The 12224-nt window shown below is 39.0% G+C and overlaps 1 protein-coding gene across 1 annotated transcript in view; it reads right to left on the minus strand.

The window, feature by feature from the left end:
• The window catches only part of ADAMTS18 (ADAM metallopeptidase with thrombospondin type 1 motif 18), a 77940-nt gene that overhangs the window by 22634 nt on the left and 43082 nt on the right, over positions 1-12224 (minus strand). The window contains exons 12-16 of the mRNA XM_071567749.1: positions 11782-11930; positions 6087-6259; positions 3633-3763; positions 3374-3497; positions 2045-2289 (exon numbers count right to left, since the gene is read on the minus strand). Of these exons, the coding sequence (XP_071423850.1) occupies positions 2045-2289; positions 3374-3497; positions 3633-3763; positions 6087-6259; positions 11782-11930 (822 nt within the window). The remainder of the gene's footprint in view (positions 1-2044; positions 2290-3373; positions 3498-3632; positions 3764-6086; positions 6260-11781; positions 11931-12224) is intronic.

Here is a 12224-nt window from a genome sequence, read left to right on the forward strand (position 1 = left end):
GAATCCCTAGCTACCCATGCCAGCGGTGTAGGTATTTCAATAAAAATACAAGGGAAGCTTAAACAAGCTCTGGAAGGAGAAACAGCCTCCAGTTAAATGTTACATCTTAATAAAACTGTTTAGCATAATATGATAGGATGAAAATAGAAGTGTTATTTGGCATTAAAAATTTTTTCTTTAATCTTTATTCTGCAAAGTATGTGCAGAATATGCAGCCAAGTCGTCTTGCAGGAGATTTATTATTCATACTTTTAGCTCCATAATAATACAGCTCAAATCTACTTTGTGTTATGACAAGTAAGATTCCTGAGAGCTCAGCTTAACATTTCATAGTATTTGTAAGTATGGTTGTTTCTTTGGTGTAAGGCTGTTTCAGAGATGACTTGCAGACAGGGGAGAATGTCTGTAACTTACAGATCAAACTCTTCCTTGGACTAAAGAAGATCCCTATTAACATATATATCCAAAATGAAATTTCTTCAATGGAGAAAAATGCTTTTAAAAAGCGTTAAGAATGATGATGGCAATTTGTGAAAATACACACCCTTAGCCCATGTCAAACTGTCCATTCTAAAACATGTGTTCACCCTGAAGTGCTTTAACATGTGTTCAAGGGCCATGGCCTTCAGTGGCTCTTAAAGACACATTTAAGTACATTACTCAGTCAGTGTGAATAGCAGTAAAGCTCTTCAACATTCCAAATAAACACTTTACTGAATACTTGTGGAAGTTTATGTAATCCTTGAAGAATATATTTCATGTCACAGTCTGTGCTTGCTCTCTCTCTTGGTTTAACAGAACCAAGCTGGGTAAGGAAGTGGGATGGAAAGGTCTGGGCTCCCTGCTCCAGCTGCAGGGAGTGGGTTTCAGTGACAGGGATATGGGATGGGGGAAGCACTGCAGGATGCTGCCTTGCATCAGGGGTACAGCACCCACTCCCCTGCTCCCCAGGTGCATCACACTGACCTGAGTATTGCTGGAAGGTGTGGCAAGGAATTGAATCCCTTCTGGTCCTGAAAAAAGTTCCACTTAGGAATGGTTTGAATGGAGTATAGAAATAGGATACAGAACCACACATCGAGGAGTGAGCCCAAAGTAAAGTACAGCAGCTTTGTGATGCGCTCATTAGCTGGGATGTGATGTGCTGGGAACACTGAACAGGGTAGAGAGTTTCTGGGAAGCCAGTAAGAGATCCAGAGATCCAGAAGTGAAGGAAGGACTCATTAAAACAGACAGAATAGCTGAGCTATAGAGCCAAAGACCTGTTGGAGCTTTCTAACAAAGCAGGCAAACTAATGGAGCTAATGGGGAGCAAAGACCTGAATGATTCAGCCAGAATGGCCCCTCAGATGCTCTGATGAATTTCACAAGAAAATCTAAATAAGTAAACCAATGCAGAAAGAGATTTTTCTTAGAACAGCCGTAGTGGCCAATTTCAAAATTGTAAAACTGGAACAAACAATGTAAGTACCAATTTTCTTTTCTACTAACTATAGTTTCAACACAGGACATCTGGCAGACAAAGCAGGTGATACAAATTTATGAGATAAACAGATATATAATGAAACAACTAAATCAACAGCAATTCTACAGGAACCTAAGTGTGGTACTTTGACTGTATTCCAAGGTGGATGTGAAAATGGTTCCGTGCACCTCTAGTTTCAGAAGCATTATTTGAACCTGTTACCACTGAATGTTGACATCATGTTACATTTAATTTTCCCATTATTGGGTTTTATTGTATACCATGTATGGGATTCATTTATGATCTCTATTACCCTCATGCAGCAACTGAGAAATGATGCTTTATGGTGTGTTTTATGCACCTTCCTTTTCCCTGAGTTTGTGACAGTTTGCTAAACTTCAGACTTTGATAAAGTAGTGAAAGGCCTTTCAATCTAGCAGGACCACACAATTAAGTCTGAATGCTATCGTGACTCAACACTATTCTTTAATCTTGCTGAGAGCTTCAGTGCAGAGCTCCAGCTGTCGTTACTAATTCTGTAATAGACATCAGGGGAAGAATAAACAGAAGAAATCTTACTTCAAAGACCAGCGTCTCATTAGTCGGTCCTGCTGCATAGAGACTCTCTGGATGGTTGAAAGAGCGTTGATAATCAAAAACTGTTCCAGCAAAAGGGAACTTTCCTGGCCAGTCAATTGTCCAGTCTCCTGTCAGGTAGTACTTTTTAGCAAGGTTTCTGACTGCCAGGTAGCTGGTGGAAATCTGCATCTCTTGGAGGTGGATACTGCGCGCTCCGGCCGGGACCGTCACCACCGCGTAGTAGTCTGCAAGAGAGAAGGAAGCAACATGTTTGCAGCTGTCATACAGCTAGAGATGGCTTATCAGTTCTGGGCCAATTTGAAATCATTGCAGTTTAATTAAGACAGCTGTTCTGGTCCACCAAGTTACTCCATTTCCACAAGGAAAAACCAGTTCTGATTTTAACCCCACTATGTTATGCAGCCTCTAATCAGAGGCACTCTGAGGTATTTCAATTCCTGAAATTTGTCTTCGTGATTAAAGACAAGAAAAAGCAAGTACACCTTAGAAAAAGGCAGAGCACACTAATGGTGTCTCCACTGTAATGTTTTCAGCAAGTTTTCCCAGTAGTTCCCTGCAGCAGGTACTGCTTCCATTGTGGATGAGGGCTGTGAGTTGATATGCACTGGGATGTGCAGAGCCTTCACAAAGCCCTGGATAGTACAGGATCTCCCTGCTGACAGCCAGTGCTCAGTTACTATATCCTGAACAACTTCCTGGCCTGTATTACTGCAGCATTGACATGTCTTATGATCAGCCGTAAATGGACCCTCAAAATACCCCCATGAGTACAGAAATCTTATCTGCATTTTTTGCCTGAGACTGCAGCACAGTGAGATTATTTCCCAAGAAGCCTGTGACAGTTACACTAAAGAAAAGTCCACCACCCAGTGACTGGATCTTCCACTGAATCAGCTGGACAGCTTCCAGTCAACTTAATTTGAAAATAGACATGGAAATACTGTCATGTTTGGCATTATGCTGTGTATTGCTTTTTATATGTTCTACAGTCCCATTCCAGTCAGAGTTGCTGACAGCTATTTTTTTTACTTGTCTGAATACTAAAATCTCTCTTAAGAGGAAATTCACACGTACAGGAAAAATGTGGCTAAGGCAACAAGAGAAATGCTTAACTGACCAAGACTTATGCTCATAGCTTTTGTGTTACCAAGAAACAGGAGAAATGTGAACTCTCCTCTCACTCTCCCTGTGATTTTCAGTTCACATCTGGACCCTCAGCCACTGCCTAAATGAGCAAGGAGGCAAATATATTACATGGGGATAGAGCAGAACAATGACATGATGATAATGTGGAACAGTTTTCCTTACCATTAGCTTTGTGCTGGATCAAGTATTGGCCTTTAAAGAACTTGCACGTTGAATTATCTCCTTTACAAACTCCACAAGCATCCAGTACAGCTTTGGAACCAAGTCCGTGATCACACCCTACTTGCTGCAACCAAAAGGCACAAGTGAAGGACTCAGACACAAGGGAATTTGAAGAAACAGCTGCATTTTCCATAAAGGAGTCAATTGCCCACTTAAAAAAATACACAATAGGATTGTAAGAAACTTAATTTTATCTTACTTCACATATTCCATCAATACAAACATCATAATTATTTGGAGAACACAGAGTTCCATCCTTCACTTTGCTGGACATTGCGAAGAAAAAGTCAAAGTCTTCAGCTGTGCAGTATAATTTACATCTGTCTTCCTCTGGGGAAAAAACAAACAAACAAACAAAAAACAAAAAAGGATAAGGAAGCATTAGCAAACCTGCAGCATAAAGTTAAAAAAAAAGCTATTGTTTTTCCCTGCATCCTACAGGACAAGCTACAAGGCTTAATTGTGCATGGTGACATCTTAGGACACCAAGATGTGCAGAAATACAACTAAATAGAGTACCTTATGCTATTTTAAAAGCATGTGTGGGTTTGCTTGTCTGCACATAGAACCAAGAATTCAAACCCAGTTTGAGAATCATAGAATCATAGAATCATAGAATCGATTGGGTTGGAAAAGACCTCCAAGATCATCGAGTCCAAACCTTGGTCCAACTCTAGTTCATTTACCAGATCATGGCACCCAGTGCCACGTCCAATCTGTGTTTAAAAATCTCTAGGGATGGTGAATCCACCACCTCTCCAGGCAGCCCATTCCAATGCCTGATTACTCTCTCTGTAAAGAATTTTTTTCTGATATCCAACTTAAATTTCCCCTGGCAGAGCTTAAGTCCGTGCCCCCTTGTCCTATTGCTGAGTGCCTGGGAGAAGAGACCAGCCCCCACCTGGCTATAACTTCCCTTCAGGTAGTTCTAGACAGTGATGAGGTCACCTCTGAGCCTCCTCTTCTCCAGGCTAACATTGCACACTGCCTTAGCTCTGCTGCTGTGCCCTGGTTTCAGTTCCACTGCTTCACAGGTTCAAATTGCATTTTTATTAGGAGAAATGAGAGATTGTAATAATTTTATTTGAAGTTTAGTTAAAATTTGGAAAAGGCATAACATGGTAAAATGATCAGCTGAAAATTTTCAGCTGAGCTGAAAGCTCAGGACTCAGGCCAGATTTCCCCCCAACAAAAGCATTTTTCCTCCAACAAATCCCAACCATTGTCAAATTTCTTCTCACACAAGGATGGTGTGTTGTGCCTATGAAGGGCTGATTAATTCTGCACAGTCAAAAAGTCATGTGATTGTAAATATTTTCACAATTTCTGAAATAAACAATTTTAAGACAAATAGTATGTGGAACAAATAAAACAGCACCAAAAAGTTTTGAGGAGCGTGAAACTGGATTCAAAATAGTATCTTTTTATTCTTGAATCAGCAGCTGCATTTCCAATAGTCCTTTCTCCAGACGAAAAGCACTTGTAACAATTTTGAAAACCAGCTCATGTTTTCAGGACTATAAATGTGTATCTTGGGGAAGCTTTTGTACAGCAGCTAAGAGAGTAAGGACAGGCATTTTCAAGTTCAGAGTCACTTGGGGACACCTTGCTTTGGAAAATTACACATATTCTCCCTCATTTTAAGCTTCTTTTACTAAACACAGCCCCTACATTGAAATCCAATGTAGGCCACCTTAATTTCTATTAAAAAAATGCATTATTCTCCCTATTATACAACATCCACTGTTACATGCTGTGAAATCATATTACTTCTCTCCTCTGTTCACACTGGCCTGTTGGGACACAGGTTTCTAAACACCCATGAAACTGTCTGCACAGACTTTTGAAAAAAATATAATTAGGCTATCAATGAAAGGTACATATACATGTACATGTACGTGTATATATATTCAATTATGCCCTGATTATCATCAAAAGCAAATTTGTTCAAGTGCTAAACAAAGCAGCTGTGATGTAATATAATCCACACACACTGCTCAAGTACTTGCAGCTACAAATTGGGCTTTTAAACTGTAGAAAAATGTTTGTTTTCTCTGATAAAAGTGAATACTGACTCAAAATATCCACAAAATTAAGATGCATAAAATAAAAATAAACTTGCTTGCACAAAAAAGAATAAATAGTTGTTGAGACCTGAACTTGATAAAGATCTCTTAGTAAAAGATGACTTTAAAAAATGTATGCCCAGTCCATTGTTTGTTTTTCCACTTGCCATGGGACTATACCAGCAGAAAAGTCAAAAGGTTGACTTACTGTTACATTTCGAAATCTGAGAACATTCCAAAGGAAGGAAGATTCTAGTAGTGTTATTGTGGAAGCTTACATTTCCCATGCTGAAAAACCCATGGAAATTGTTTTGGTTGGGTTTCAAACTAACCAATCTGTAGCATAAGTTGAAAGAGGGGGATAGCAACAGCCAAGGAGTCAAGCTAAGGACAAGGATTTGAATTCACAACCCACATCACTTCTGCATGTCCATACTGGCAGGATCACACAGGAGGCTGGATTCAGCTCTGCTGAGAGCCAACACATCCCAAACAAACCAACCGAGTCTGTGTTTGCTTCCATGGGGTGACCATTTGCCCAAAGAATAGGGGGGAATTCGGGCTGTCCATCAGTGGGGCAGAATTACCTTCCACTTTGGTGTATGGCTTCCACTTGTAGTACCAGCCCCGGAAAGGTTTGCTGTTGTACTCTGCACACTGCTGGGCACGGAAGTCCAGGCTGTTTGCTGGGCAGGGCTGGGTATTACAGAGCTGATAAACACGACTGGAACCTTGGCAGAATTTGCCACCATACTGGGGCCTGCAAAAAAAAAAAATAGAGAAAAAAATGACTTTGCAAAATCTCCTTTTTGTGTGATTGGCATGTTACACGAGAATACAGAAAACAGGGGAGGGTGTACTGTCCTGGGAGATCAGTATTTCTTATATGGGCCATTAATTTTCATGGCTCCTAAAACCAAGCAAAGCAGTTGCCATGAATTATCTACTTGGATCACTGCAAACTCAGCAAAGATGCAACCATCTAGAGGCGAGTCATGTTTTCACTAATTTAAATTTATAGGGCTATTTAGTATTGGCCGGGTTCAATCTTGTTATAGAGCTATTTTTACTCTGCTGTAACCCAGGAACATGTGCAAAGAATTACCTATCGCAATTAGAGTTAATAAAGGATAACAAAACACTGATCAAACATAAAGAGAATGAATGATTACATTTGCTTGTTCATTTCTTTTGTAAATAATGTTGAAAAAATGTGCTTTTAAAGAGGGGAAACAAGGACTGTGCATAGTCACTCTGCTTTAGGAAAATGCTGGAATTCAGGGATAATTTTAAACATGTCACATCCACTCCAGCAAACCTTACCTGGGGATTTCCCCTTCATTTTGGACAGAAGGGAAAGAGTATATTCTGTTACTTTGCTAGTGCCTTGCATTATCAGAATACCAGTTTTTTAACTATCTAGTCTGTGCACAGGCATTGTAAAACAATGCAAAATGCAAGAGTTGCTCTTTTTAAATCAGGAATTCACTGATGTCACTGGTGCAGTTTCACAATGCTCAGATACACATCTGCAAGTACTGAGCCAAATCTTCAAAACACCAAATACTAAGAACTGCTCATTTTATTACATGATTTATGCATCAAGTGAAAAGAAATGTACCAAAGCTGCACTTGCACTCATTTATATAGCAATGTTTTTAAAAATTAGGGAACACACATAGTTGGAAGATAAGCTATAAACTTCCAGTGGACAGCTTGCCTATAGGATACACACATTAGGGAAAAAATAGTATGAAAGATATTGAAAAACTGTAATATATTAACTAACAATACAAATTTAAAATAATAACAGAAAAGATACAGTTGCAATATATTATTTGTTTAAACCCCTAAACATTATGTTATAACTATTCCCCACTTCCAAGTATCCCATGCAACTCTCTTGACATGCTCATGCATGGAGTAACATGGAGACAGCTCAGTGCAGCATGGAGGAAAAAATGCAGGTGCTTCTCCTGTTTGCTTTATTATAAATTTTAATCCTCTAACCAAGATGAGATTTTCTTTTTTATGTTGTGAATCAGCTATGAATACCCAATATCTGCCTTTTCCAGTATTCTGGAAAGAAATTCCAGAAAGAAAAAACATTCTTTCAGAGGAAGAGATGAAACCCCACCTAGTACTATGTTTAAAACAGGGCTAAAGCACCACTAAAATGTGCTGCAGAAAAAAACCCCACAACAACTTCCAGTGATTTTTCTGAGACCACCTGCTAGCTACACTGACACTGGGTATAATGGTGAAAGTCTTAAAATAAAGTCAAATATTCTGTCCTAGTTGGTGGCAATTCAGTTTGTGAAGGGTAGGGAGGAACATCAGTGAAGTCAAGGAGTATTTATGTTGACTTTGTGCAATTGGTGAGAGCTTTGAGTTAAGGCAGCCAAACCCTTGGGTCTTGACTCAATTCTCCACAGACTCTCTTTACAGCTTCAGCACATGTATGGTTTTTGACCTCCTTCAGCCCCAGAGAACAAATCTGTTCTAGTGGAAGGAAAAGAAGCAACCTCCTTCCAAGTAAATGCCACCAAATGACAATATAATAGAATTATTTATGGTTCGATCATGATTTTTAGGAGCACTCTTGTATTTGAGGATGGGATAAAATTCCCCCAAACTAAGGGAGCTCTGAAAGAGACATTTTGTTTCCCAGCTCTGTTACAGCATTTTAATATTACAGCACACTCCCATTACTGAAGCAGTTGGCTAGAGAGTGATGGAAACTTCCCCACCTTCATTTTTACAAACAAGATGTCAGCAAGAGTTAAGTAATTCACAGGAAACTAGAGGCGATCTACAACCCCAAATTTCTGAGGAAAGACTGCTATCTACACTGACAAAATCACACTTTGCTTGGGGGATGTTTCTGCCAGCAGTAGATTTTGAGTCGATTGCCCCCAGAAACTGTCCATGTAACCACCCTACCAGTGGAATGCACGAAGGGTATTCTGGCATATCTGTAGTGGTACAGTTTTGAGCTACAGCTCAAAACTCTCATCCCTCTGTGGACCTCCCCAGTGCTGGCATACATAGGTTGACATGCATGAGTCCTTGCTGAGGATTATTGGAAAAGGCAGAAATTTAGTAAGAAAGGCCAGCAAAAAAACACAGTCTCTGAAGATGGATTTGGAAAAGGAATATAAGTGCAAAGACGTAAATACTCCACCTCATATGACTGAACTATTAAAATGCTACAAGACTAGCTTAAATTAATTCTGCAGTGCCCTTCTGAGGACACATTTTATGAACAATGATATTCACTGCAACAACACAGAGAGTGAGAAATCCTGGAACTAATATGATCAGGGAAAGTATTTTTATGCAATACTGAAGGAACTGAGGATCAGAAATTCTGGACTTCTATTTTTTTCATGTTTTGTAATCATTCAAATTCAAGTAAGAACACTTCTGCTCACACTGTGACCATATTATGAGAGTATCACAAAGCTATTTTATTCTGAATCAATTTGAAAGGTCTACAAGGTCATTTTTTAGAAGCATTTTAAATGGCATCATTACTTTGCACCAGTTTACATCTGCATTGTCTCTATTGTTACAGATATTGTACACAAAAGATTAAAAAAAAAGTGTTCAAACATATTTGACTGCACACATGCCTATAACTCTGCTCTTGCTGAACAATGCACTATTGTGAAGTGGTAGGATGCAGTCCCACAGATATGATTTAGGTATTAATTTAAATCTCTCGGGCACTCTTCAGGTTCTTTCCCAGCCAAACTATTAAATTATGCTATCAATTTCTATCTTGGAAAAGCACCTCAACTGCAAAGTGTTGTGGTGTATGAAAACCAGATCCATGAAATTACACTGTGACAATTCATAGAAACATAATGATTTTAGCAAATCTGTCCAGCTCTGTGTACCACAGGGGACCCCCACAGGGGTTTGTTGGTGTGAATTTGTGCACAGCTCTGGTGGCAATTCTGAAGCCATACCCAGAACTGTTTGGGTACGGCCACAAGGACTGTCTGAAACTTGGCAAGAGAAAGAGAATTCAATTGGCTGGACATTATTTGCAGGAGGAGAATTTCACAAACATACACAAGTAAAAAGATTCTCATACACAACAGCCTGATTCTGTGTTCTTCACCTGTCTAAGTTTTTGGTAACATGTGTCACCTTTAAAATCACCAGAAACTGAGAAATTTCCCTCAATGTTCCTAAGAAGTCTATTATTTTGACCTCATTCTTGGGTCCAGTCTGTTCTTCATAGATACACACTCCTTGTTCTAATCTCTTACAGAAATTTCATTCTTTGTCATTTTCAAAATTTTGCTATCCAAAATCATTTATCAAGCTTTTGATCAAAATAAACATTAGCCCCTACACAAATCTGGATTAGGAAGTGAAATAAATGTATCACATATAAAATAATATACACACACGTACTGAAATACATAAACATCTGAAATATTTTTCAGAAGTTCAAAAAGAAAGGTGTCATTATTCTGTGTTCAGTGTAGTTATAGAAGTGAACAATGAACAGGGACTGGGTTATAAATCATTCCATGTGGTGTAACATTGAAAATGGACAGTATTATTTTTCTTATTATTCCACATTTATACAAAATGCTGTGATGGGAAACACAGGTACTTGGGTATTTGTGCACTGTTGTATGGCTTAGTTATAGCCCTGTCATTTCACCACTGTAACTCTGAGAGAATTACACTATCTTCTCTTTGCTCTAACTGAATTATCATTAATAAAATGAAATTAAATCTGGTGTAAACATGATCCAGTTCTGGCTGACTTGGTTACATCAAGTCTTGCATCAAGTGTTACTTATATTAGAAAAGACAGAACACTGAATTAAGGTTCTAAATGCATAATGTTACTAACACACTTCATGTTCAAGAGCTTCTGCTTGAAGACCCCTGGAAATCTTTATAGTTATACCAGTGCACCAATCTGAGCCACTTCCACTACTGGACATTCCCCCATCACATTGGGAGAGCAAGGGAGGGCTTATGAATAAATGCAAAGAACAATGAGCACACATTCAAATTTAGCAAGGAAAACAAGGACCAAAATAGGAAGACCAAAATATATATATTGACCCTCTCAGGCACATGGTGTGACTCGACTCCTGGGGCTGGTCCTGTGCAGGGCTAAGGGTTGAACTCGATGATCCTTGTGAGTCCCTTCCAACTCAGCATGTTCTGTGATTCTGTGATATATATATGACCAGTAATTGAGACCCTGCATTCTCCTGCTAAGCAGTTTAATAAAGGAAACTATCCAAGTAATTTTATTTATCAAAATATACCAAGAAACAACAGAAAAGCTTGAGAAAATGCTCTGCTATGGATCTGCAAAAATTGGCTTGACTGAGGGTAATAAAGGCTATTTTAACTAACTCACATTTTCCTATAACATAGTATATGAAGCGTGGATATTATTACTGCAGCACTGTATAGTAGGTGTGAGGCTTCTTTACAGCCTCATATAAACTGTGTCATATTTTCTCTGTTTTTTATTGCTGCAGTTTAAATGCTGTTTTTATTGTGTGCAATGAGGAATACATGTGTCTATGCCTGCTGAATTTGTGTATGAAATAAAACAGTGAAATCCTTTTTTTCATGTAAGTTGCAGTGAATTGAGCACTTGAGAAAGATGCTGGTCAGATAACACTTTACCTCTACTTTGAAATACCATTATATGGAATAGTAACATTTACAGTGGTAAGACACTAATTAGATGCAAATACCAGGAATGTTTCATGAGTTAGCACACAATTCTAGGATTCAGTACCTTTACTCTGACCCATGAAACATAAAAGGATGCCAAGAACATGACATACAAAGACAATTGTCTACAACCATTTTGATGCTGACTTTAAACATTTTTGGTTTATTATCCTGGATAATATGAACTCATTAGAAGCCTTAATAGCTTTTAAGACCTTTTCCCCTTGCTCTTAGACTATTAGGTGTGAATATGTCTGTATGGTGCTTCGTTACTTTTGCAGGCATTTCATGAACTGCAGTGTCACAAAATAAATGGACAAAATTGGGCTGTAGATGTTCTCTACTCCACCAGTCTCCAGACAGCCACTGCTTTCCAGTGCCAAGACATAGTTCTGTCTTTCAGCCGCTCCCTGGTCATACTGAACACAGAAGTAAGGTCACAAAAACCATTCCCACACATACTCTTTCCCAATGGAAATGGACCCTGTTAGCTTTTTGTTCTAAAAACATAAATAATTAGTATAAAAATAATACCTTTTCACATCTATGTCTTACTTTGGATTATTGCAGTGTCTTTCCTGGTACGTGACGCCCCCTCCACACGTGCGAGTACACTCTGACCACTCGGCCCAGGCAGACCACTGGCCATTCACAGGCTTGGGGCCATGGTCACCGTATTTCACACACTGTCCTCTTCGACACCACTGCCAAGAGAATGCCAAAAAATATCCCATCAGAGTCAGAGATACCTAGTAGGTGCAGAAAAGTAAAAATCCACATTTAAAAGCTCCAGTGCTTGACCTAAGGTCACCCACAGGACAATGAATAGTTCACAGCAGGACAAAGACTCTGAAGTAGACAGTGCTCCATACAATGGTATAGGTAAGTAATGTCTTAAAATTTTTCCAAGTTCTGAGTTGAAGATCTCTGAGGTACAAATTTTCAAAACTGTTCTCTTGAAGAGTGATTTTTTTGCTTCTCTTTCCCAAAAAATCCAT

The sequence above is a fragment of the Pithys albifrons genome, chromosome 12 (genome assembly GCF_047495875.1).
Source record: "Pithys albifrons albifrons isolate INPA30051 chromosome 12, PitAlb_v1, whole genome shotgun sequence".
Classification (NCBI taxonomy): Eukaryota; Metazoa; Chordata; class Aves; order Passeriformes; family Thamnophilidae; genus Pithys; species Pithys albifrons.